The sequence below is a fragment of the Heterocephalus glaber genome, unplaced genomic scaffold, assembly GCF_053883595.1.
Source record: "Heterocephalus glaber isolate CG9 unplaced genomic scaffold, H.glaber_assembly_v1.0 deba00001428, whole genome shotgun sequence".
NCBI classification, from domain to species: domain Eukaryota; kingdom Metazoa; phylum Chordata; class Mammalia; order Rodentia; family Bathyergidae; genus Heterocephalus; species Heterocephalus glaber.
Window position 1 is genome coordinate 20,737,654 of NW_028258293.1, and position 25,154 is coordinate 20,762,807.

Consider the following 25,154-nt stretch of genomic DNA (forward strand, 5'->3'; position numbering starts at 1 on the left):
GCTTTTCCCAGTGTGACTCCCTGGAAACTGACAAAGAAGTCTTCTCCTCATTTAAAGTTGATGTTCTGGGCCTGGGATTTAGCTCAGTGGTTTTGCCACCTGCTGCACAAGCGCAAGGACCTGAGTTCAATCCCTGGTACCAAAAATAAGTAAGTAAGTAAATAAATAAATAAAGTTGATGTTCCCTACTGTGATGATAAAGGAGACGGTAGTGCAGCTGGGGGTTACATTTGTCACCTGGGTTTCAAACCCACCTCCTCTTTTTACTATTTGTGTGACCTTGGTCATTTTATCTTTGTGTTTCAGTTTCTTAATCTTTAAAATAGAGATAGACCGGGGATTTAGCTCAGTGGTTTCGCTGCCTGCTGCTGTGCAAGCTCAAGGACCCGAGTTCAATCCCCGGTACCAAAAAAATTTAAAAAAATAAAATAAAAGAGATAGAATAGAGTTGCAGAGATTAAACACACTGGCACAGTGATGGATGCCTGTAATCCCAGCTACATGGGAGGCCAAGGCAAGAGGATTGCAAGTTTGAGGTCAGCCTGGGAAATTTAGTGAGACTGTGGCTCAACATAAAGTATAAAGGGGGTTGGAGATGTAGCTCAGTGGTAGAGTACCCCTGGATTCAGTCCTCAGTACCCCACCCCCCAAGATGAAATGAATTAATACACTAAATTTTACTGTTACTAACTTTTTATTTTTCATTACTTCTATATAATTTTGACATCATTGGGACGTATTGATAGGGTAATGCTACTATATACATGATCCCATTTGGGCTTGGTAGCAACAACATAAGGAAACTCTATTCCCATTTTATAGATGAAGCAACAGATGTACAGCACAGTTAGGTAATTTGCCTAAGGTTACACAGCTAAAATGAAGAAAGACTAGGTTTTATATTCAGATCTATGAGAATCCAGAGTTTATTTTCTTAAATTCAAAAGCTATTGAGGGCCGGAGATCTAGCTCAGTGGTTCTGCTGCCTGCCTCGCAAGCGAAGGGACCTGAATTTGATCTCCGGTACCAAAAAAGAAAGCTATTGAAATAATCGTACATAAAGTGCACATATCAAAGTGTACACTATGATAGCATTTTTACAAACTGCATCCACCTGTGTTGCCAGCATTCCAAAATCATTATTTGCCTTCCCACTCACCAGTCACTATTCTGACTTTTAACAGCATAGTTCCGTACATAGTTCCATATGACTGTAATCATATACTGTGAGCTCTTTTGTGTCTGGATGCTTTTGCACAATTATGTTTGAGAGAATCATTCACTTTGTATGTAGTTTTAGATTGTTCATTCTCATTGCTGTATAGTTTTTCACTGTGTGACTTTACCACAGTTTATCTCTCAGTTTTGCAGTTGGTAGGAATATGAATAGTTTCAGCATGTTGAATATTACAATATTGATATGTTGTGAACATTTACCTAAGTACATTTTTTATAAATATGCTTTTTGGTCTGTTAGGGGTGTAGTTAGGATAGAATTGCTGAGTCATAGGTATAAATAGGTTCAGTGTTAGTAGACGCCATATGGTTTTCCATAGAGGTTGTGCCAGTTTACATTCCTGGCTGCAGTGCATCAGAATGTAGGTTGCTCCCTGTCCTCACTAACACTTGACATTTTCTTTCCTTTTTGTTTTACCTATTGCCCTGGTTATGCAGTGGTATTACATTATTTGAATTTGCAAGTTCTGGATAACTAATGCAATTAAGCACATCTCCAGGTTATCAGGTATTTGTGTGTAGCCTTTTCTTTTTTTGAGGAATCTAGGTCTTTTTACTATTTTTTTCTTTACTGATTTAATTACATTCTTTATATGTTCTAGGTATGTCTTGTTATATGTGTTGCAGATATCTTCTTGTATCCTTTGTTTTCTCTTTTCATTCTCTTAATGGTGGCTTTCAAGGAACAAAAGTTAAATTGTACTATTAATTCTTTATGGTGTATTTTTTATTTTGTATCTTTGCTATTGTGGAGTTATGATGATGTTTTGTGTCTTCTTCTAAAGGCTTTTTTACCCTTCACATTTAAATATGTAATCCTAGAGCTAATTCTTTTAAGTATTATGCTTGTAACACTACTGGTGTAAAAAAAAAAGCATCTCCATGCTTTTTGGGGGTTATTTTTCAGTATTCTACAGAGTGAAAGAGATATATTTCCATTGCTCACAGCTGGCCTTGGAGTACAAGAAGTCTTTGATATGACCAATATAGTGCTTTTAATGCACATTTTGCTAAACAAATACTAGTCTTTGTGGTTTGATATAGTACCGATTTGTAAAATTTTAGTGGTTAGAAAACTCTGTAAAAGAAGAATTTACTACTATAAAAGGTCTTATGGATATGGGAAACTTTTCTGTCTTTGAAGGTAAGTTAGTGAAGTACTCAGATTCCCTTTTCTTTCTTTTTATGGCGATGGAGATTGCACATGCTAGTTAAGTGCCCCTATCACTGAACTACATCCCCATCCCTTTTTAAATTGTTTTTTTTTGAGACAGGGCCTTGGTGTGTATGTAGTTCAAGGTTGTCTTGAACTCAGAATGTATCCTAGACTGCCGTGGAACCCATGGTGATCTTCCTTCCTTAGCCTTCCGAGTGCTAGGATTATAGGAATGCACCACCACACCTGACTTTAAATTGTATTTTTAGGGCTGGGGATTTAGCTCAGTGGTTCTACCACCTGCCTTGCAAGCACAAGGTCCTGAGTTTGATCCCTGGTACCAAAAAAAAAAATTGTACTTTTGAGATAAGGTCTTGCTAAGTTGCCCAGGCTGACCTAGAACTTTTTTTTTTTTGGTATGGGGGAGCGAACTCAGGTCCTTTCGCTTGAGCAGCAGGCAGCGGAAACCACTGAGCTAAATCCCCGGCCCAACCCTGAACTTTTGATCCTTCTGTTTCAGCCTTCCTAGTAGTTGGGCGACAGGCTTGGGTAACCTTGCCCAGTGGCATCCAGACTTTTATTTTAATTTTATTTGGTACCGGGTATCAAACTCAGGTCTTTGCGCTTGTGCGGCAGGCTGCAAAACCACTGAGCTAAGTCCCTGGCCCCGCCTTCAGACTTTTAAACCTCGTTGTGTGCTTTTGGGAAGAGGATGCTGGGTAGTTCTTTATAAGCTGTAGGCTGAGACACATGTTAGTGTTTGGGAGATGGCATTGTTTGCTGCCATGCTCTTTACTTTGGAATACATTCTGTGAAGTCAATGTATGTTGCCGTTTCATGCAGTAGAGACTTCCTTCTTGGGAAGTATTTGGGAACTTCCAGGACATTTCTGTATCTTGTTTTTAGGGACTAAAGATTTGGAGATGACTGTTACACGTGTGGCAGTCCATTTGGGAGGAAAAGAGTTAATATTTGTAGAGTATCTTGTGCTCCATACAAATATGTTCCATATGCTTTACATATGTTAATTTACTCAGTCCTCCCAATAGGCTTGATAAGGTAGGTATTGTTATCTCCACACTGCAGATGAGGAAACACATTTGTAGAAGAGAGACTGTTTTTAAGTGTTTCTATATATGATACTTTTTTTTTTTTTTTGGTACCGGGGATTGAACTCAGGACCTTGTGCTTGCGAGGCAGGCGAGGTGCCACTAAGCTGAATCCCTGGCTATATATACTTCTGACAGTGTGGTTCCCCTCCCCCTCATTAACCAATTCTCCAACTCTCTGGGGATCAACTGGGTGTCCTCAATTTCATTCAGTTCTGACACTAATGACCTAGAGTTTATGCAGCCTCTACAGGTTAAGGGCTCAGTCCTATAAAAATTCTTTCCACTTTAGATGTTAATCAGAAGTCTCAGGTGTTGCCCTCTATACTGCTGACCAACCAGCTGTATATAATAGGGGTTTTCACAACTCCTTAAGTTCAGTAATTTGCTAGAAAGGCTCACAGAAACCAGGAAAATGCTTTACTTACTATTATCCATTTATTATAAATGATATAACTCAGAAACAGCCAAAATGTGTCTAGCTCCAGACCCTTTCTCTTAGGCCACTCTCTAGCACCTCAGTGTGTTCAACAGCTCAAAAGCTATTCCAGTCTTCTTGCTTGGAAGTACTGTGTGTGTTTGTGTTTCATTACTATGAGGCCTGATTGATTAAGCCATCACTCATTGCTGATTAACTCAGTCTCAAATCTCTTTCTCTTCTCTGCCTGTAGTGTTGGGAGGGTGAAAGTTTCATTCTTTGAGTCATCTTTTTTTTGGGGGGGGGCATCAAGGATTGAACTCAGGACCTTGCACACTTGCAAGGCAGGCAGCAGAACCACTGAGCTAAATCCCTGGCCCCGATCCTTGGTCTTTTTGGTCACTAGCCTCTATCCTGAAGCTGTCTCCTGGTCTCATGGCCCTGGTCGCTAGTCATCTCATTAGCATACAAAAGACACTCTTGGCACTTAGGTGCTCTGGGAAACCAAAGGCCAAATACACATTTATTACAGAGACCATGGGCAAGTTTCTTAAAGATCAACAAAACATGGAACTAGTATTTGAGTTTAAATTTGCCTATCTTTAAACATCTCTTTTTCTCCTACTGTAGTGTATATATCTTAAGATATATTGTGGTATATTCCCAGCTGTATGTGCACGAGAGACCCTTTCAGTTTGAGAGTGCCCTTTGGTTAGAGGAGGAGAGACAAACTTAACAAAATGTGTTTATGGATTCCATAAGGAGTCCCCCCCCACACCCCCTGCCCCCGAATGAGGGATCAAACTCAGGACTTTGTGCTTGTGATGGGTTAAATTCCCGATGGGTTGGTTTTAATTTTTTTTTATATTTATTTATTTATTTATTTATTTATTTGTATCGGCGATCAAACTCGGATCCTTCCGCTTGCAAGGCAGGCGGCGGAACCACTGAGCTAAATCCCTGGCCCCTAATTTTAATTCTAAATTTGTTTGTCTCCTGTGGAGACACTTAGAACAGAGCTTTTTGAATGGTAGGAACTGGATAAAAATTGTGCATTAATTGAATATGAATAATATAGCAAAATGGCTGAATATGGGAAAGATACAATCTTTATAAATCTCATAGGAGCTAAGTCAAGAAAATATCACTGCATTCATTTATTCATTTATTTTTGAGACAGGATCTCACTCTGTATGCTAGGCTGGGCTTGAACTTACTATGTACCCAAGACTGGCCTTGAACTCTCAGCAATCCTCCTGCCTAAGCCGCCCCAGTGCTGGGACTACAGGGTTGTACCACCATGCTCACTGCTTATTTTTATGACTTGAATTGATTGAGAGGGTGTGAACATGATATGAGCTTTTAGGTGAGTTGTTTTGCTTAAGTGTTTTTGCGTATTGAGAAAATATTTGTGGGTTGATATGTTGATGAATTGTGAGAAAATTTTCACCTTGAACTAAAATTTTTGGCTTGGCACATCTCTTTCTCTGTGGTAGCAAATGTGTGATAATTTTCAGAGTTTTTTTGCGGGGATACTGGGAATCAAAATTCTTTAGCTCATTTTATAATAGATTGGCTAGTTTGGTTTTAGGAGAATTCTGTTATAATTAACTTACTTGCTTTCTCTAACTTTTTTTTTTGTTTGTTTTGGTGCCGGGGATCGAGCTCAGGACCTTGTGCTTGTGATGCAGACGATGGCACCACTGAGCTAAATCCCCGGGCCCTTTCTCTAACATTTTTATGGATTTGTTTTGAAGAACCTAACAAAACCCTTTTATTGTGCTAAATATTTCTGGAAGATGTGTATTTTACTCGATGCTCTAATGTGAAACTGCAAATAACTATATTTGAAAAAAATAAATTGAAGAGTGAGATAGCCTCATAAGTTTTTTTTCTCATTGTCAAGGTTAAATATGTATAGATCGGGAAAGATAGAACTGAGTTCGTAAGAAGACCCTGAAACTGATCCTTAGGCATCTATGCAGAAACATTTAGTTCCTGTAAATGAATGAATGTCTCCCAGCCCAGACAGTTACACTGAAGAATTCCAAAGAACTTTGGGATGAGGTCATTCAGTCACATTCAGTAACCTTTAAGGGATCATAAAATTGCTGCAATAGATGTATTTTTGAAACCAGAAAAAAGGTGAGAGCTTGGATATAGTCCTTGTCAGAATTTAGAATGGAGGCTAGGAATGTAGCTTAGTGGTAGAACACTTGCTAGCATGCTCGAGGCCTTGGGTTTGATCCTCACTAGTGCAAAAAAGCAAAACAACAAAAACAAAACTAGGGCATGGTGGTGCTTACTTGTAATCCCAGGACTCTGGGAGGGTGAGGCAGGAGGATCAGAAGTTCAAGCCCAGCCTGAGAAATTTAGCCGGTTAATGAGACTAAGGAGGATGGGGTGGGCTGTGGGGGCTGTGGCTGTAGCACAGTGTGAAGGCCCTGGTTCAGTTTCTAGTACTGAAAAAAAAAATTAGAGTGTTGGAATCCCTTGCTTTCTTCCTGTCCAATGTGGGCCCGGCAGAATGGCTGCTCCAAAGGAGAAGGATGACAAAACCTATGTTATACTTTGGATATAATATGTTCTCCAAAGGCTCATTGTTGTTGAAGGCTTGGTTCCTGGTGTGCTTTTGGAAAGTGATTAGATTGAGAGGACCCTAACTTTATCCATTGGATTAATCAATTTATGAGGTCATAATTTGATGGCATTAAAGGGGTGATGGAAACAGGAAGGGGCCTAGTTGAAGGGAATGGGTCATGAAGGCCTGACCATGGGGATATCCCATCCACAGTCCCCCTTTATCTGGCATTTTTCTCCCCTTTCTGCTTCTCTGCTGCCACAAAGTGAGCAGCTTTGCCTCACCAACCTTTTCTGCCGTTTCTGCCTCACCATAGGCCTGAAAGCCTTGGGGCCAGCTGTTCATGGACTGACACCTCTGAAATCTTGACCTACAATAAACCTTTTCTCCTTTAAGTTGTTTATGTTAAGTATTTTGTCACTGGAACAGAAAGCTAATACAGGGAATTCTGCTGTCAGTGAGGTGGTGACAGAATATGCCGTGAATGTTCTTACACGCATTCATGGAGTGGGCTTCATGTGTGGCCCTTGGGCACTTGAGATCCTGGAAATTTGACGTGAAGGACAGGGATACTCCGGATTGTGCCTTGATGCTAGGCTCAACAGAGCACTCTGGGCCAGAGGAGTTAGAAAGGTCCTAATGTGTGTAGCTGTCCAGAAAACAAAGTGATGTTGAAGATTCACCAAACAAGCAGTATACTTTGGTTACCATGTACCTGATTACACTTTCCAAAATATGTCAGTAGGGATGAGAACTGATTGTCGAATAAAGTTATAAAATTGCAAAAAAAAAAAAAAAAAAAAAAGAAGACTTATTAAGGGTATTGTATGGGGGCTTAAAAAAAATTTATAATGTTAAGAGCCAACATGGCCCGAGATTATGTCAGGTCAGAGAAACCACATTTTCTTCATTAAGGTGGGTACTCTGGTAGAACCAGGGAATACTTTCAGCATCCATTTTTGAATTGAGGAATATTTTGATGGGAATAATTAGGATATACTTGAGGATAAATTTGAGCTCTCTTAACAAGTGATGCAGAAGTAGAGGTACAGGAAGGAGATGTGCTAGAAACAACACTCTTAAAAGAAAAAAAAAAAAAGTAGGACATTTAGGCTCAAGGCGCAGCCACAGCCAAGACAGTCCCGCCGGCCGGGAATGCAGCCTCCCGCGGATTGCGGGGCGCCAGCTCTGGCGGGCGAGCTGGGGCGGACTTCCGCGCCTGCGTCACGCAGGCGCAATCGCTCACAGGGCGGGCCAGAGGCGGCTGGGTTGTGGTTCCGGTTCCGCTGCCCACACGTGAAGTGAAGGTCGGTGAATTGGTGCGGTGTACGTCTAGGCAAGCGTGCTCGCGCTGGCATGGATTCCTCCTCTTCGTCTTCCGCGGCGGGTCTGGGCGTAGTGGACCCACAGTTGCAGCATTTCATCGAGGTGGAGACTCAGAAGCAGCGTTTCCAGCAGCTGGTGCACCAGATGACTGAACTTTGTTGGGAGAAGTGTATGGACAAGCCAGGGCCAAAGTTGGACAGTCGGGCTGAGGCCTGTTTTGTGAACTGCGTTGAGCGCTTCATCGATACAAGCCAGTTCATCTTGAATCGACTGGAACAGACCCAGAAGTCCAAGCCAGTCTTCTCAGAAAACCTTTCTGACTGATCTTAGCATTACCTCTTTAGAAAAGGAAGGTAGTTCAAGAAAAGAACTGCTGATGGGATGAAGAAATGGCTGTTGGGGTGACTGACTCCCACTTTCTGTCACTTTTGAGACATTTTGTCATTTGAGAATAAACAAAGACTAGTTTTTGTGTGTGGGGTTTTAGGGTCATATATGTATTTACTTTTTTTTAACTGCTAATCTTGTGAAAATAATTGACAGACGAGTGAGAGATTAGATGTGTGTTATTGTATGCGGGAGTATGCTTTTCTCAAGGCTCCCTTACCTCTTCCTGTAATTTTTTTTTTCTTTTTGGTACAGGGAATTGATCCCCCCTTTCTGTAATTTTGATAGTGGAACTTCATTCTATAATTTGGTAGTGGAACCATGTAGATAAAATCTAATTGTGAATTCGTTCAGACTTTTGGGGAGATCTTTGTGTCTTGTCAGAAAGCACATCAGTGAGAGAACAGTTTGGCACGTAACTGGGACCATCTTATTTAGTGATTGTGTCAGTGCTGAAAAAAAATCAGTAGAGTATACAGTGTATTTTAATTTTCTAGGTTATTTCCCTTCCCTATACCATGATTCACTTAAATACCTATGTTAAAGTTTGGTCTCAAGGTAGAGCTGACAACCTGGGAATCCAGAGGCCTTTGTTATAAAGAAATCTAGACAGTGAATATAATTCTCATTACTATATGGCCACAGGAATAAATTAACTTACCCTATATGTCACGGTACAAGAAATTCGAAAGATATGTTTAAAGAAATTTAAAGATTTAGGCCAAAGACTAGCAGTTTTAGGTAAAGGTGTATGTCTGTTAGTCATAGATTTAGTTGGCTGCATTCTTTTGATCACTGAAATAAAAAATTCTACAAGATTTTTAAAAAGACAAACGACTGCACGTTTATGCAAAGTACAGTTTAGTTGAGGGATTGGATAGTCCTATTTTAAATAATGTTAGACTACATGTACAGTAGATTTAAATTCTATAAACAAGGATGGTGAGAACTGAAAATCATGCTGTGTGAACTACAATCAAAGAACCAGATTTTTTTTATGACCAGTAAATGGCTTTGACAATAGCTCCTACAGAAGAGTTCCAGAAGTACTTGGGCATGGGGAAATGGCATTACCCCATGGGATACCCTGTGTTGGACTACCATGGATTTTGATAAAGCTCACTGGATAAATGTAGATTGCCTAATCAGGCAGAGAAGAACATCTGCAAAAGAATGAAGGCATGAAAAAGCATGCCATGTTTGGGGAAATGTAGAGAGGGAGAGAGGAGTGGTAAGAGACTAGATGTTGGCAGGTGCTTTATAGGCAGGTGGATATTGGAACCAGGAAGAAAAAAGTGCATTTATTTTTTTATTTATTTTTTGGTACCTGGGATCAAACTCGGGTCCTTGTGCTTCCACAGCAGGCGGCGAAACCACTGAGCTAAATCCCTGGTCCAAAAGTGCATTTTTTTCAGTACTGGAGGTCAAACCCAGGAGTACACTATAGTGTTGTCAGCCCTTTTTAAAAAAGACTTGCCAAGTTGCCCTGGTGCGATTTGAACCTGTAATCCACTTCTCTGGGCCTCCTTATGCTAGCAGTACAGGAGTGTTCCAACAAGCCCAGCCATTTGTGTTAAGCCAGGCCAGGACTCAAGTTTTTTCATGTCCCTTTTAAGAGCTCTCCTTCCCTTCCTGTGTGTGTGTGTGTGTGTGTGTGTGTGTGTGTGTGTGTGGTGACAGGGTCTTGCTGTGTAGTTCAGGCTGGCCTTGAATTTTAATATGTAGTCCAGGCTGGTTCCAAACTTGCAGCGATCCTCTTGCCTTAGCCTCTTGAGTGCTGGGATTACAGGTGTGTGCCACCATGCCGGGCTCCTTCCCTTCCTTTAAGTATGTTTAGGTTTATGAAAGGATTCTGAGATGATCATACAGAAACCATGTAGGACTATCTTTTATATTCTTTGTGTGTGTGCATGTGCATGTGTGCAACCAAGGATGGAATCCAGGGCCTTGTACATGCTAGGCAAGTGCTCTACCACTGGGCTTACCACCAACCCCCCACCCTCTTAAAAATTTTTTTTTTTGAGACAGAGTCTTGCTAAGTTTTGCAGGCTGGGGTCAAATTTTCACTCCTATCTCAGCATCTGAGTGGCTGGGATAACTGGGTTGTGTTGCCACATCTGGCTATCTCTCTCTTTTTTTGGCCAGGGGTCTGTACTGGGGATTAAACTGAAGGCTTTCGTACTGAGGAACATCTCCAGCTCTTTAAAAAAAAAAATTGTTTTTTGAAACAGGTCTCGCTAAGTTGCTAAGGCTGGACTTGAATTTGGTGGCCTCCCAGAGTGCTGGTATTACAGACATGAGGCACCATACTGGGGTTCCTCTGATTATCTTTTGCATTCTTTTTTTTTTTCCGGAGATAGACTTTGCTGTGTAATTTAGGCTGGCCTTGAATTCACCATGTAGCCCAGGTTGTCCTTGAACTCAGTGCACTCCTCCTGCCTCAAGCCTCCTGACTGCCTGGAATACAGGCATGTGCCACCACGCCTGGCTATCTTTTATATTCTTTTACAAGAAAAGCTATGACCTACAAGTAGTAATTTGAAGGGCATTAACATTTCCAGTTGTTAGTGCCAGATATTCTGGTTATAATCAGCTTATTTCTTTTAGGTCATTCTACAGTCATTAATTTTTTTCTACTTTGCCATGTATTTGCTTAAGAGAGGATTCATTGCTTGTTCCAGTGGTAGATGCTAGAATTGTCAGTTGCAGCTATAGTGATCCAGTAGTTAATAGCCATGTCAAGTAGAGGATGTATTTTTATGTTTATCAAAACTGTATGGTAAATGTCTTGGCAGTCTGGGCACCCCTTTTCTTGGTAAAGATATTTTTACTAATTTAGATTTCCTCTATAGATGTAAGTTTTCTTTACATAAGGGCTGCTTATTGTCAAATTTCTCCAAATAACCAGCTGGAAATATTTCTAACAAGTATATTTTGGACTGGAGTGGCATATCTGGTCTCTTAAAGTTGTATTTTGAAGGGTGGTTATATTACCAACTTGGTTCTTTTTCCTTCTCAGAATTGTGGAATCAAAAATAAACCAAACACTGATTGAACAGCAAAGGAGACTTATTCTTGGCTAAGACTAGGAGAGGTGGTATATAAAAATTGCAAATCAACTTATCCACCTGTTAGGGCTCAAGATACGGGGTAAAAGAAATGAGAGGGAAGAATAGGTTAGTAAAAGGGAGGAATAACCATGTCTTTTCTGGGGATTTGGGTGTCACTTTTTGCTTCTTTCTTGGTTCTTTTGATCATTGTTATGAAAACTGTCACCTGTGGTAGTGCCAGGAGAGTTAACATGGAGATGGAGTTATAGTGAGCTCACAGATTATGTAGTAGACGACTGGCAGCCATCTTAGATCCAACCAGCTTCAGCTGGCCCACTTGAAGAGGAACTCAAGGCATCATGTCTTCAAAGATAAATAAGTTTTATGGCAGGATGGGAATTCAGCTAGGTCAAGCAGGTAGTACAAGATTGGGGCAGAGTGACAGTTCTGAGCCTCAACCACAGTTTTATTTATTTAAAAAAAAATTTTGTTTTTGTTTTGGTACTGGGGATTGAACCCAGGGGTTTCAGACTAAGCTACATTGCCAGCCCTTTCTAACTTATTTTTTTATTTAAAATTTTTTGAAATTAAAAAATTTGTGTTTATTTATTTATTGGTACTAGGGATTGAACCCAGGGCCTTCACACTGAGCTATATCCCTAGCTCTTTTAATTTTAATTTTTTATATTTTTGATGCTGGGAATCGAACTTAGGACCTTTCGGTTGCCAGGCAGGTGTGGCATTGCTGGACTATGTCCCCGGCCGATCTTTTTTAATTTTGAGACAAGATCTTGCTAAGTCTTCTTTTGGTGACTTCAGTAGTTTTGAAGAATATTGGTCAGATATTTTTGTAGACTATCCTTCAATTGGTATGTGTGGTATTTAGGTAGGAATTTTGGTTTTTGGAGGAAGATCCCAGACATAAGTTGCCATTCTCATATCACGAATACATGTAGTGAGTATAACTTATCAGTGCTGATGTTAATCTTGATAAGCTGGTAGTGTTTGTAATGCTTCTCAAATGTAAAGTTTAAAATCTCTATTCCTTACTTTGTGGCAGAAGTAGATGCTCCAGGTTCATTTTGTATGATTCTTGCCTCAGTTGTAGAACTAGCCTTTTCTACATGTTCCAAGTTTCTCCAGGTTCTGTATTTTGGGGAATGGTATAAGATTCCCCAGTGGTATAAGACCTGTGGTAGTTGTGCTCATTGTTACTGAGATGATGTTGCTTCTAGGTCCTTCGATAGTAATTTTTGTTGTTATTTTGTTTTGGTTTTTTGAGAGGGTCTCCTTGTATAGTCCAGGCTAGCCTTGAACTCACTACGTAGATCAGGCTGGCCTTGAACTCCCAATGCTCCTCCTACCTCAGCCTCTTGAGTGCTGGGATTACAGGTGTGAGCCACCATGCCTGGCCTTCTATTCTGGACTTTTAAAAATATAAATGGAATCATACAGTATGTGGTCTTTTTGTTTCTAGCATCCTTGATTTAGCATGTTTTAAAGGTTTTCTGTCATGAACATGTATAGTACTTTACTCCTTTGTATAACTGAATAATGTTCCACTATGTAGTCATAAAATATTTTGTTTGTTGATGAATAATCAGTCAGTCCTGTTTTTAACCCCATCTTTATCTCCACTTTCCTAAATGTCTGGTACTACAAGTTCCTGAGCTTTTGGAGATTATGTTATATCTTAATTTTCTCATGTCCCCTGTCAGTAATCACTCATCCATGTGCTTTTTAGCAATCACTTCCCTCTGCTTTATGTTATAGGTAAAGAAATTGAGACTCACAAAATGCAGTAAATTGTTTAAGATACTACAGTTAGTAGCTAAGATAGGATCCTGTCTCTTGGCTTCTAGGCTAGTTGCTCAGACTTATTTTAGGCTACTTTTAAATTTGAATGTGTGGCGCGATGCTCAGGTTTGCCTAGTCCAGTTTTTTGGAGGGGTTAGCTTTTACAGAAAAGAGCCTGTGTGCATGGATAGCCTTTGAGGACTCTTGCTGTGTTCACAAGAGTGTGTACATATAGAACTAATTTATTAATTAGAGAGGAACATGGGATCGGGGATTTTGACAGTGTGCTGCATCTGCCATGGAACACAGCAAAGTGTCCAAATCTGATTTTTTTTTTTTTTTTTTGGTACCGGGATCAAACTTGGGACCTTGTGCTTGTGAGGCAGGTGGAGGAACCACTGAGCTAAATCCCTGAGCCTCCAAATCTGAGATGTTACCACAGTAGATGTGTTCCCTGCTTGGCATTTGTCCCAGCAGTGGTTTGGAACAATCTTGTCTGGGTAGGTTCTCAAATGTCAGTCCCTTTTATAACTGGTGAAATAAACTTGCTACGAGAATTGGATTGGGTATGGTGGCTGTGTATGAGGCAAAGCCTCTATAAAAGCAATGCCTGAGCCAGACATGGTCGCACATGTCTGTAATCCAGTGTTTTGGAAGGCTGAAGCAAGAGGATCGCCTGTTTGAGCTCAGCCTGGGCAACTTACTGAAACTCTGTCTCAAAATAAAAAAGAAAGGGCTGGGGATGTAGCTTAGTGTAAATGCCTTGGCTTTAATCTTCAGTACTTAAAAAAAGCCATGACTGTAAGTATTTACAAATGTAAACTTCTCTGACAAAGAAAACATGTTGGAAAGCAAAATGGACAACCTGCCTCCTGGGGAGTTATAAGAGTAACAGATGGTTTCTCTTAATTTTCCCTTGAAAAGATTAGTGAGCAGTTTTCGTCTGTTAGCTCTTAGAAGAGGCTTCTGTGGCCTGTCCAATGTGGGGATTGCTCATGCTGGTGTAAGACTGCATAACGCTGTAATCATAAAACTCCCCTAGCCCCACCTGTGATTGAATATGAGTAAATAGATAAAGATGCTTCTTAGTTCCGAGACACTAGATAACATCCCTATCAGTCATAATTATCCAACCCTTTGTTCCGGACACCACTATCTATAGACCAATCTCCGAAGCATCTGCTGACTATCATGATGTACACGTCAGGCTAATTAACGTACAAATGTAAGACCACTAAACCTTTGTTCCTTCTGTAAATTTCGCCTGTTAACTCCCCTGCAAGCCCCTATAAAAAGAGCCTGGACTCTGGACTATGCCTCTCTAAGCTACTTTGCTTTGGGAGTGCCGTCTGGCCAGACTAAGGTCTGTTTCACTTTCCAACTTGTCCGGTGTGTTCCTTCTCGGGTGTTCTTCGCTGCAGTCAGCTCCTTGGAGCATTTGGTAAGGCCTTTGGTCTTACATTCTGGAGGCACCGCTGGGATCCCCAGGGGTGCTCCACTCCAGCTCCTTGGAGCATTTGGTAAGGCCTTTGGTCTTACATTCTGGAGCCACCGCTGGGATCCCTGGGTGTGCTTCACTATAGTCCGCTCCTCAGAGCTTTTGGTAAAGACAGCGGTCTTACACCTGTATTCTGGCTACTTGTTTGTGAATATGACTTCTGAGCACTGTAGTCAGCTGGCTACAGGCTATCTCTTCAAGGAATAGTTACCGTCTTCACTTTATATTGTAGGAGCTGGAAATTTACCTCAGTTTCACACGAAAAAGAGATAAGGGAGAGTGATAGATTTCAAAACTTTATGATCCTTATTATCTTTTTATGTGTGTATTTGAGGTGTTTGTGTTTTTTAAAAGTGCTGGTAGTAATGAAGTAGTCATCTAAAAGTAATTGCCATGGTACTTTCCATGTAACTAGAAGCCTGCATTCTTTCTCTTTCTACTGCTGTGCCCCAGTTAGTCAAAATGGCAGGAAATGCTGTCTGATTTGTAAAGAGATTATCTGGGTGTGGGGAGAATTGAAATGCTGGGCAGCAAAGGAGCTGGAGACAAAACAAGCTGGGTTTTTAACATGCACCAAAAATAGAAATATGAATTGCCAGCAGTACTGTCCTCGTGGATAGCTTGGCTTAGTAATGTTTGTAACAGGATAGATTCAGTAACATCTTTTAGTGCAGGAAGTAAACAGTATATGAATAGGTGACTAGTTACCAATAGGATCAAGCTAGTGGTAATTTCTTTTTTTTTTTTTTTTTTTTTTAATTTAATTCTTTTGGTACCGGGGATCGAATTCCCAGCCTTGCACTTGAGAGGCAGGCATGATGCCACTGAGCTAAATCCCTGACCCAAGCTAGTGGTAGTTTCAATCATTTATTTTCCCTGATTGTATTGTATCCTTTCCTTTCTCCCCTTTCAAGACTTTCTCTTTGGCTCTCAAAAGTTTGAATACAAAGTGCCTATGTATTATTTTCTTGGTATTTATCCTACTTTGGGTCCACTGAGCTTATTGAGTGTGTATTTTTTGTCTTTTACCAAATTTGGTGAACTTTTGATCATTATTTTTTCCAATATGTTGTTTTTTGCCCCATTCTCTTTACTTTTCTTCTGGAACTCCAGTTGCCACAGATCTGTGAGGTCCCCTTCCTCATTGCCTTTTTTCCTCTCTAGTCTTTTTTTCTCTCTGTTCTTTAGATTGAATAATTTTTGTTACCCTGTTTTCAAGTTTACTAACTTCTGTCATCGCCAGTCTGCTGTTAAGCCTATACATTGAATTATAGTGTCTGTTTCTCTGTTGAGATATGTTTTGTTATTCATTATAATCATAGCTTTAAAAAAATCCTTGTCTACAAATTTCAATATTTAGACCAACCCAAAGTCAGCTTCTGTTGATTGATTCTTCTTTTGAGAGTGGGTCATATTTTCCTGTCTCTTTATGTGCCAGGCAGTTTTGGATTTGTTCTTGACATTGAGTATAAGTTGATTTTTATTTTGTTAACTGTTTCCCTGCAGTAAGTAGCAGCTTAAATCTCAGTCCTTAGCTAACTTGGCTGCTTGGAGTCTGTTCCATGCATGCGTGGTTCCTGAGTTGGCCAGAGATGTAGGCAGAGCTTATACACAGATTTTGGGGTTCCTCTCCAAGTCTGGTACTCTCTAGCATTTCTTCCTTCTCAGCTGCTATAGTTTCTTTAAGTTTTTCCTCTGGTTCTTGAAATTGGTAAGACTGGGTTTTTATCGGTTTTAGCCACCTCTCCCAGCACGAAGTGGGTCTTGTCTGCTGGAGAGTCATAAAAACAAAACCCACCCAATGTTACCTTCTTTGAAAGGTTGATCCCTTTTCTCCTGTCAGAATTTTCCTGCTTTTCATTTTCCACTTCCTTTAAGTAATTATTTTTTTCTGCCGTAGGGATTAAATCTAGAGCCTCAAGCCAGGCAAGCACTGTACTTACTCTTGAACTGTACCATCCATCACCAGCCCTGAGCAATTGTTCTTTGTATTTTGTCCAAAGTTGCTTTGATAGGAAGCAGAACTTTTGTCAATTAGATACAAATTATTTTGTTGAAAAAGTCAATTTTTTTGGGGGGGGGGTGTACCAGGATAGCAGCAGGCAGTGGAAAAAATCAGTTTTTAAAGTTATAGTTTTGCAAATATTTATGTTATTTTCCCCCTTTCCCTTTAGGTGCCAGTTTTAAAAATGACTTTATTTTTACTTTTTATTTTTTACTTTTGGAGACAGGGTCTCGATATGCAGTTCAGGTTGGCCTTGAACTCACTATGTAGCCCAGGCTGGCCTCTAATTTGAAGGGATCCTTCTGCCTCAGCCTCCTGAGTGCTGGGATTACAGGTGTTCGTCACCACCCCTGGCCTTATAAAAATGAGTAGCTAATTTTTTTTAACACTTCAAATTTTATGTAAAGCCTCTTAACGTGTATCTCAACTCTGATTACTGGTAGGTTTAGGAATTGAAATACCTATTTGGTATAACTAAAGTGTGGATGTAACAGTCGTATCCTATGAACTGTTTCTTAGAAAATGCTGGTTACTTCATTTTGCTTGAATCTAAGTGTCTTAGTTCATTTTCTGTTGCTGTAGCATAATACCTAAGACTGGAAAAGAAGTTTACTTTGGTTCATGGTTCTAGAGGCTAGTAAGTCCAGAATTGGGCAGCCACATCTGGTGAGGTCCTTATGTTGCATCAATTCATGATGGGAAGCAGAAGGGCAAGGGGCACGTGCAGAAGTGAGAAAAGGGGGCTGAACTCCTGTGAGGGCTAACCTTTTTTTTTTTTAACCAGGAATCAAACTCAGGGCCTCATGCTTGCCAGGCAGGTGCTGAAGGGCTAACATTCTGTGAGAAGGGGATTAATCTGTTTGTGAGGACTTTGCCCCCACAGTCTGAATAGTTCCCCACTTGGCTTCATCTTTCAATATTGCCACATTGAAGAACTATGGTTCTAACACTTGAGCTTTTGGGGGACACACTCAAACCATAGCACGAAGCTGCGTTCTGGAGTAGCTTCATGTAGTACAACAAAAACCCGATAAAGGCCACATGGGTCTCTTAGACAGTTGTTTGGGATGTGCCTTTTCATATCCACTCTTCACCATTTTGAAACTATCATTATATCTCAAAGATATAATACCTTGGTTCATGAGCTTAATTATTTCCACGATTCTGGTCACAAACCGAATTGGAGAGAACTGAATCAAATTCAGTGGTTAGGCTCAATGTTGACCTTATGGCGAAATTTGATTCAGCTCTCAACTCCAGTTTAAATACCTCTTGTTTAGGTTTATTCAAATCAAGTTAGTAAAGCAGTCTGATATCAATACAAATATCAGTTTTTTTCTGCCATGGTCAAAGCAGAACAAATAAAAGAACATTAGAAGTCATTGTAAGGTATGTATACTTTAAAAAAAAAATCTATTATGATTTGTCTGAACTGTACTTCCAAAGAGGCAGATTTCAAAGATAGACCAACACCTATTTAGCTGACTTTTAAGCTGCTGTTAGAAAGGGGGTTTAGTTTTTATATCTAGACCTGCTGATGATAGGGTATGTTATTTGTGTTGGGCAAAATAGTGCTTGCTATTTCTAGGATAGTAAGGCAATTGTGATGTCATATTCCTTATATTATTTGGATTTCCAAAGGTCTAAATAGTAGAGAAATTAAGATACCTGTGACACACAGGTTTCAGGAAGTGAATCTATGCAGGTGTTTTTGAGGCATTAAGTTTTTTTTGCTGCTACTTCTAAAACTCAGCTCTCAGTAAATGATAACAGATCGCATAGTTTCAATAGATAAATCTTAGGTTTGTGAATCCCCTTCTTTTACCTTTCTGACATTTTTTTTTTCTTTCTGACATTCTTTATAGGGTGGCTGAAATGAATGTGGTTTGTTCTCTAGATCTTTGTACATCTTTATATATACCTCTTTTCTCCTTGCCAAGATATTACTGTGCTCCTGCTGTTGGTCCAGTCTTAATTCACGGGACTTTGTCAAAGGTTGGCACCTGATAGCACATTTTTATTCAGAACCTGACTCTTTCACAAGACTTCCTTCCCTCAGCTTGTTTACTGTTCTGGTTTTGTTTTTGAGACAGGGTTTCACTGTACTGTTCAGGGTGGCCTCGGAACCCACTTATGTGGCCCAGGCTGGCCTTGAACTCACAGCCTTCTCCTTCCTTCTCCTCCCAAGTGCTGGGATTACAGGTGTGCACTGTCATACCTGGCACTTTTCAAAAATTTATTTTATATTTTTCTTGTGGCTAGTTTAAAGAAGGGTTAGGAAGTGGAGAGGTGGTAGAAGGGACAGAGGCTCTAAGGGCCACCTTTCCATGTGATTTATAGCCTCTCATTCCTCTTTAGCTATATTCTAGATCAGCTTTCCTGCTTACCTCTGACTACACTCTTACCTCACTGGCTCCCCTTACATAGTCCCCTTTCCATTATCTGATTGCTCATCATATCTTAGGGGGCACCTCCTAGTCATCTTAGGAAAATATCCTAACAAGCTGTCATACAGGACAGCGGTAGCTGCCTGGATTCCTGTGTATGTTCAGATATTTTGTGTTTTTTCCTGAGGGGATTTTCTACCCCAGTTAGACAAAAATGAGCAAAATGACAACTAAAAGTGAAGAAACTTAAGAGGAAGAAATGGTTATCTTCTCTCAGAACTGAGGGTGGTTTAAAAATACTTTCTGAGACTTTCAGACTGTAGAGAAGATCATTATATGAGCTGCTTGCTGCTGAATTACTTTGTGTGGTTAAGCACAGGCTTGGCTTGGGTGAGCTCTTAGCAGGAGCTACTGAAAGCACTGAGTCTGGCTCAACATAAGCCATAGGCCTTTGTTGCTGTAGCTGCTGCCAGATGCCTGCTGATTTTCTAGTCTTCCTAAGTGAAGATTACCAGGTGTATTTTTGAGATGAATTATGTTAAAAAAAGAAGAAGAAGAGGAAGAGGAAGAAGGAGGCGGAGGAGGGGAGGGAGAAGGAGGAGGGGGAGGGGAGGAGGAGGAGGAGGAAGAAGAAGAAGAAGAAAGAAAGTTTCAGAAGAATCAATTTGGAAGATGGATCCAGAATGTGATACTTGCTTTACTAACAAAGTTTGGGTCTTATCAGAAGTTGAAAATGATTAATAATTCTTCTAAAGAGGGATAAAACCTCAAAGTAAATGAAGAGATTTTAGTTATAAAAGGAATAACTTTGACTGGAATTATTGTTAATTTTTGGAACAGGTACCTTAGAATTATTTTAAAGTCTTTAAAAAAAATTTTTTTTATTTTGGTACCAGGGATTGAACTTGGGTCCTTGTGCTTGCAAGGCAGGCAATGGAACCACTGAGCTAAATCCCCGGCCCATTTTAAAGTCTTTTTAAGATATTTGTGAGGTGCTTCTGGGATGTGATGATTTAGGGTGAGGTACTCTCTGACTCTAGGTCCATCTTATCCTGTGATGGTGAAGTATGTGCTTTCCTGAATAATCATCTTAGAAAAACTATAGTTGAATAGAATTTCTCCTGTGAGCTAGAGCATACAAACAGGATTCTTTACAAGTATTCTCTGAATGGTTAGACTACAAGGCTGAGGCTCTGGAAGATAATAACCTCCCTGTGAAGTGGTTAGTTGTGTATGTTCTTTTTCCTCTGCACTTGACAGTAAGATCCTTGAGGATAGGTACTTTGTTTTTTGGTTTTTTTGAGACAGGGTCTCACTTTGTAGTGTGAGCTGGCCTTGAACTCACTATGTAGCCCAAGCTGGCCTTGAACTCCAAGCGATCCTCCTGCCTCAGCTGCCTGAAGGCTGGGATTATAGGTGTGTGCCACCAAGCCCAGTGAGGCTATGCTTTATCTGCCTTATCTCTATCCCCCCCCCCCCAAATTACCTGTGTCCCTTATATAACATGATTCCCCAGTAAATATGCATAGAATTCATTTGACTTGTCCTTGATCATGTTTTTCATATATTTTTCCATGATACCTACTAAACTTATTTTTTGAGCTGTTTTGGTGCATTTGTCTACCACTACCTAGTCCTTAGGAAAAGGTCTGGTTTTGAATAAAACTAATTACTTTATAGTAATTTAGTATCAGTTGAGCTCTTTATTATACCTTATTGTAATGTTTTTCAAACGGTGAATTGTGACCATTAGTGGGTCGCAATCACCATTTTTTGTTTTAATAATATAGTGTAGAATACATGAGAGAGTATCATATAGTTAAAAGGTAAATACTGTTTTGTGAAATTTTTGCTGTAGCTAATTTTGTATATATGTATATGCATGTATGTGGTCATTGCTTTATGATGTAAAATGTTTTATACAGTCATGGTCAAAAAGTTTAACACTGCTTTATTATAATATTCTGTTATTTCATTTATCATATAGCATTATGCCAGTACATTCAGGCTTCTAAAGCCAGAGATGGTGCCAGCCCTTTCATTTCGAGTACAACTGAAGGTAAAAACAAAACGAAATTGAGAACACCCAGAGCTTTCTGGTGGCTCTTAACGTGTCTCTCCAGTGGCATTTTATACCCTTTAACCTTCTAACATTCTTGTACCAGTAGATTTTTTTCCAGATTTGTATCCTTCTTGGTGGTGGGTTCTTTGGTTCTTCCCCTCCTTACTTTAATGTCTTTTCTTCAGTATATTCTAGTATTTTTAGGTGGAGGAAGGGAGAAAGGAGAATTCTAGAAATTTCAAATGATTCTGAATTGACAAAATAGCTAATTAGATTTACTTTGAAATATGCTTTATTATGTTCTTGTATCTTTTAGTCTCTGTATCTTTTTTTTCAGTGATCATAGAAATACATAGTTTACTCTGAATGTAAAATACTATGCTTCTATGATGTTTTCAGTTGACTTTAAACAAAGTACAACTTTCAGGGGAAAAAAGGATGGATACAATACTTTATTATTTCTTGGGTTTTCTCTCCTCTCTTCCAAACAAATTAACCATTGGGATTATAGTAATAGTTTCATTTTGAAGAAAAGCAAAGACAACTAGTAGTGTTCACTATTAACTATGCTACACTTTTTCAGCTTGTTTAATGATCTAATAACTTTAATACTTTGCTATTCTTAGATCTTTGGCATACTAACCCCCTTGCCTTCATTTCTGTACCTTGCTGGACTACCAAGCTCAGATTTCATAACCCCGTGATTTAAATGCACTTTGTAGAGTTGAATTGCTTCATTCTTTTACAGGAGAAAATTTTGAGCAGACACCATTGAGACGAACATTCAAGTCTAAGGTCCTTGCCCGCTATCCTGAGAATGTAGAATGGAATCCGTTTGACCAGGATGCAGTGGGAATGGTTAGTATTTGTTAGCTGCAAGTGTGAGATAATTTAGAGTAATTTATAGTAGGATTATGAATCTAGGTTATGATAGCAGTGCCCTCACCAAGTAGCAGTGACTTTTGAAGAAAGGATTGTAATGGATATTGTTCATGACTCTGTATTTTGGTCAATATATCAAATATTCATCATGTATCAAATACACTAAAAGTCATAATATATTTCTATTATGTTAGACAAATATATAGTATTAAATCTGAATTTATTTGAGTGCTGAGGTATTGATTGTGTATTGTATTGAGATTACATGAAGAATGAAGTTTAAAGTAGTTTCTCTCATTCTGCATTGTATGTATCTGAGTAATGTGGCGAAATGGAACTGTATTTTCATCATAATTTTAGATATAACATCATTTTAAATCTCATGTAGAAGAATGTTACTCTGAATAAGCTAACCTTTATTGAATATTTAAGGTACTAAGAAGCATTTTACATGGATTAATTCATCTAGTCCTTACAGTACTCTTTAGGTAATATTAAATAAACAAATACACAAACATACATGTGTACATAATTTATAGATAAGGAAACTAAAATCTAGAGAGATTAAGTAATGTGTTAAGGTCATATGGCTAATAAATAAATCAGCCCAGTCAGGTGTGCACACCTGTAATCCCAGTACTTGGGAGGCTGAGGCAGGAGATAACAAGTTCAAGGCCAGCCTAGACAACATAGCAAGACCTTGTCTCAAAAAAAAGTCAAGCTGGAGTTTGAACATGGTAGTCTTTGCAGTTCCCAAACCCTGTTTTTTTGTTTTTTGGGGTTTTTTTTGCTATCAGGAATCAAACTCAGGACCTTGTGCTTGCGAGGCAGGCAGCAGAACCACTGAGCTAAATCCCCGGCTCCCAGACCCTGTTTTTAGCCATATCTTTGTACTGTGTCTATTACATTTTCAATAGGATTCCGTAGTTTTTCAATTTGTTGAGATATATGGTAACCCTCTAAAGTGGGTAGAGCAAATTATATTATCTTACAGATATGAAGAAACAGTCTTTGAGAACTTCAAGGTGTTATTTATTTATTTGGAATTTTGAGACAGGGTCTTGCTGTATGGTTTAGGCTGTCCTTGAACTTACTACGTAGCCCAGGCTGCCCTTGAACTCGTGGTAATCCTTCTGCCAAGTTAGCCTCCCAAATTCTGGGATTATGGATGTGTGCCACCAAGCCCAGCCAAACTTCAAGTTTTTTGACCATTGCTTGTTTCATTTTTATATGTTAAATGCTAGGAATGCATAGGCTTTGGGAAATTGAGCTCAGGGGCTAGTGAATGTAATATAATGCAGGTCCTTGTATTTGTTAATCCAGACTGTTGGTATTTCATTTGTACAGCTAGGTTCATGTAAAACTGGAAAATGGGGATTGATTGATTCAAGTCAGTTTGATTAATTGTCCAGTTTCTTTGTATAATTCATCTGAGTTAAAGTAAAAAATACATCTTTATCCTGATTATGCCATCTCCTTGGTTTATATGAAATAAGTACCTTTTTTGATGTGAAAAGAAAAGGTTTTGGGCCGGGGATTTAGCTCAGTGGTTCTGCCGCCTGCCTTGCAAGCACAAGGACCTGATTCGAACCCCAGTACCAAAAAAAAAAAAAAGAAAAGAAAAGGTTTTAATTGATGACAGAATTTTGTGAGTGTTTTTTTTTCTGGTATCTGAGATCAAACTCAGGACCTTGCACTTGCCAGGGAGGCAGAGCACCACTGAGCTAAATCTCTGGCTTAGTAGAGTCTTAAACTATATACAGCCAGGTGTGGTGATGCTCCCCTGTAATCTCAGCACTCGGGAGGCAGAGGCAGGAGGATCACCACAAGTTCAAGGGCAGCCTGAACTGCATAGCAAGACCCTGTCTCAAAAAACCAAACCAAAACAAAGCAACAAGAACAAGACTAAAAACAACAAAGAAACTATATACAAACATTTTATTTTTAGGTATAAAGTTGCATCTCTCTGATTTTCAGATGTATTTCAAGCATCATTTAATATGTATCTTACTCTATCATGTTGTCATGCCTAATGGTCGTATCATTTCCTAAATTCTCCAAGCTTTTACTTCTATATCTTTGTACTTTCTTCCTGTTTCTGAAATGCTCTTACTTCCCTTGTCTACCTGATGAATTCTAGTATAACCTCATTTCTGAAGCTTTTTCTCTTGTTCCTAGGCTGAGTTATCTGTTCAGTTTTTTCTAGTACTTTGTATTTACTTCCATATAGTCCTAAAGACTGTTTTTAAATTTTATTTACCTGTGTGTCATACAGCAGAATGGGAGAGGTTTAGAGCAGATAGATGTATAGTGTATCCAACACAGCAGGTGTTAGGTAGATTGGTAGGTAAATAGAAAATACGTTCTGGAGAGGATCAGTAGTGAATGTTCTCACTACTTGTTTCCTTGTTTTTTGCAGCTATGCATGCCCAAAGGGCTGGCATTCAAGACCCAGGCTGATCCTAGGGAGCCCCAGTTCCATGCCTTTATTATCACAAGGGAGGATGGCTCTCGGACATTTGGGTTTGCCCTCACATTTTATGAAGAGGTGACTAGCAAGCAGATCTGCAGTGCAATGCAGACCCTCTATCACATGCACAATGCTGAATATGATGTCCTTCATGCCGCCCTTACTGATGGCCAGGACCAGAGTGGCATGGAAGATGGTGAAGGCACTCCTGGGACCAAGCTGCAGCGCTTCAACTCATATGACATCAGCCGGGACACTCTCTACGTCTCTAAGTGCATCTGCCTCATCACACCCATGTCCTTCATGAAGGCTTGTCGGAGTGTGCTGGAGCAGCTCCACCAGGCTGTCACTTCACCTCAGCCCCCGCCTCTACCCCTTGAGAGCTACATATACAACGTACTTTATGAGGTGCCACTTCCACCTCCTGGTCGGTCCTTGAAGTTTTCTGGGGTCTATGGGCCGATAATCTGCCAGAGACCAAGTACCAATGAGCTTCCCCTATTTGACTTTCCTGTCAGAGAGGTCTTTGAACTACTTGGTGTGGAGAATGTGTTTCAGCTTTTCACCTGTGCCCTTCTGGAGTTTCAAATCCTGCTCTACTCACAGCGTAAGTTGATCCTTACTAGAGCTCTCTGCCTGATAGGGGTTCCCTGCTTTCCATATTCACATACAGTGGGGCTGACTGTGAAGGTCAAAGGCTATTATAATTTGAGCAAAATCCAGAACTTTTGCAGATAGGAGGGCTTGGCAAGTTGGAACATGAGCAGCCTAACATTTCTGATTGGCTCTT

The 25,154-nt window shown here is 39.8% G+C and overlaps 2 protein-coding genes across 4 annotated transcripts in view; both read left to right on the forward strand.

Moving 5' to 3' along the window:
- The window catches only part of Dennd5a (DENN domain containing 5A), a 98,001-nt gene that overhangs the window by 24,611 nt on the left and 48,236 nt on the right, over positions 1–25,154 (forward strand). For 2 of the 3 annotated variants that reach the window (XM_004851774.3, XM_021263775.2), the window contains exons 2-4: positions 20,938–21,009; positions 21,761–21,870; positions 24,314–24,971. In XM_004851774.3, coding sequence (XP_004851831.1) covers positions 20,938–21,009; positions 21,761–21,870; positions 24,314–24,971 — 840 coding nt within the window. The remainder of the gene's footprint in view (positions 1–20,937; positions 21,010–21,760; positions 21,871–24,313; positions 24,972–25,154) is intronic. The other variant, XM_021263774.2, reaches the window with a different exon arrangement.
- LOC101700068 (mitochondrial import inner membrane translocase subunit Tim8 A) lies at positions 7,758–8,302 on the forward strand. The gene has a single exon (XM_004851398.3). The coding sequence runs from the start codon at positions 7,857–7,859 to the stop codon at positions 8,148–8,150; it is 294 nt and encodes a 97-aa protein (XP_004851455.1). The 5' UTR covers positions 7,758–7,856; the 3' UTR covers positions 8,151–8,302.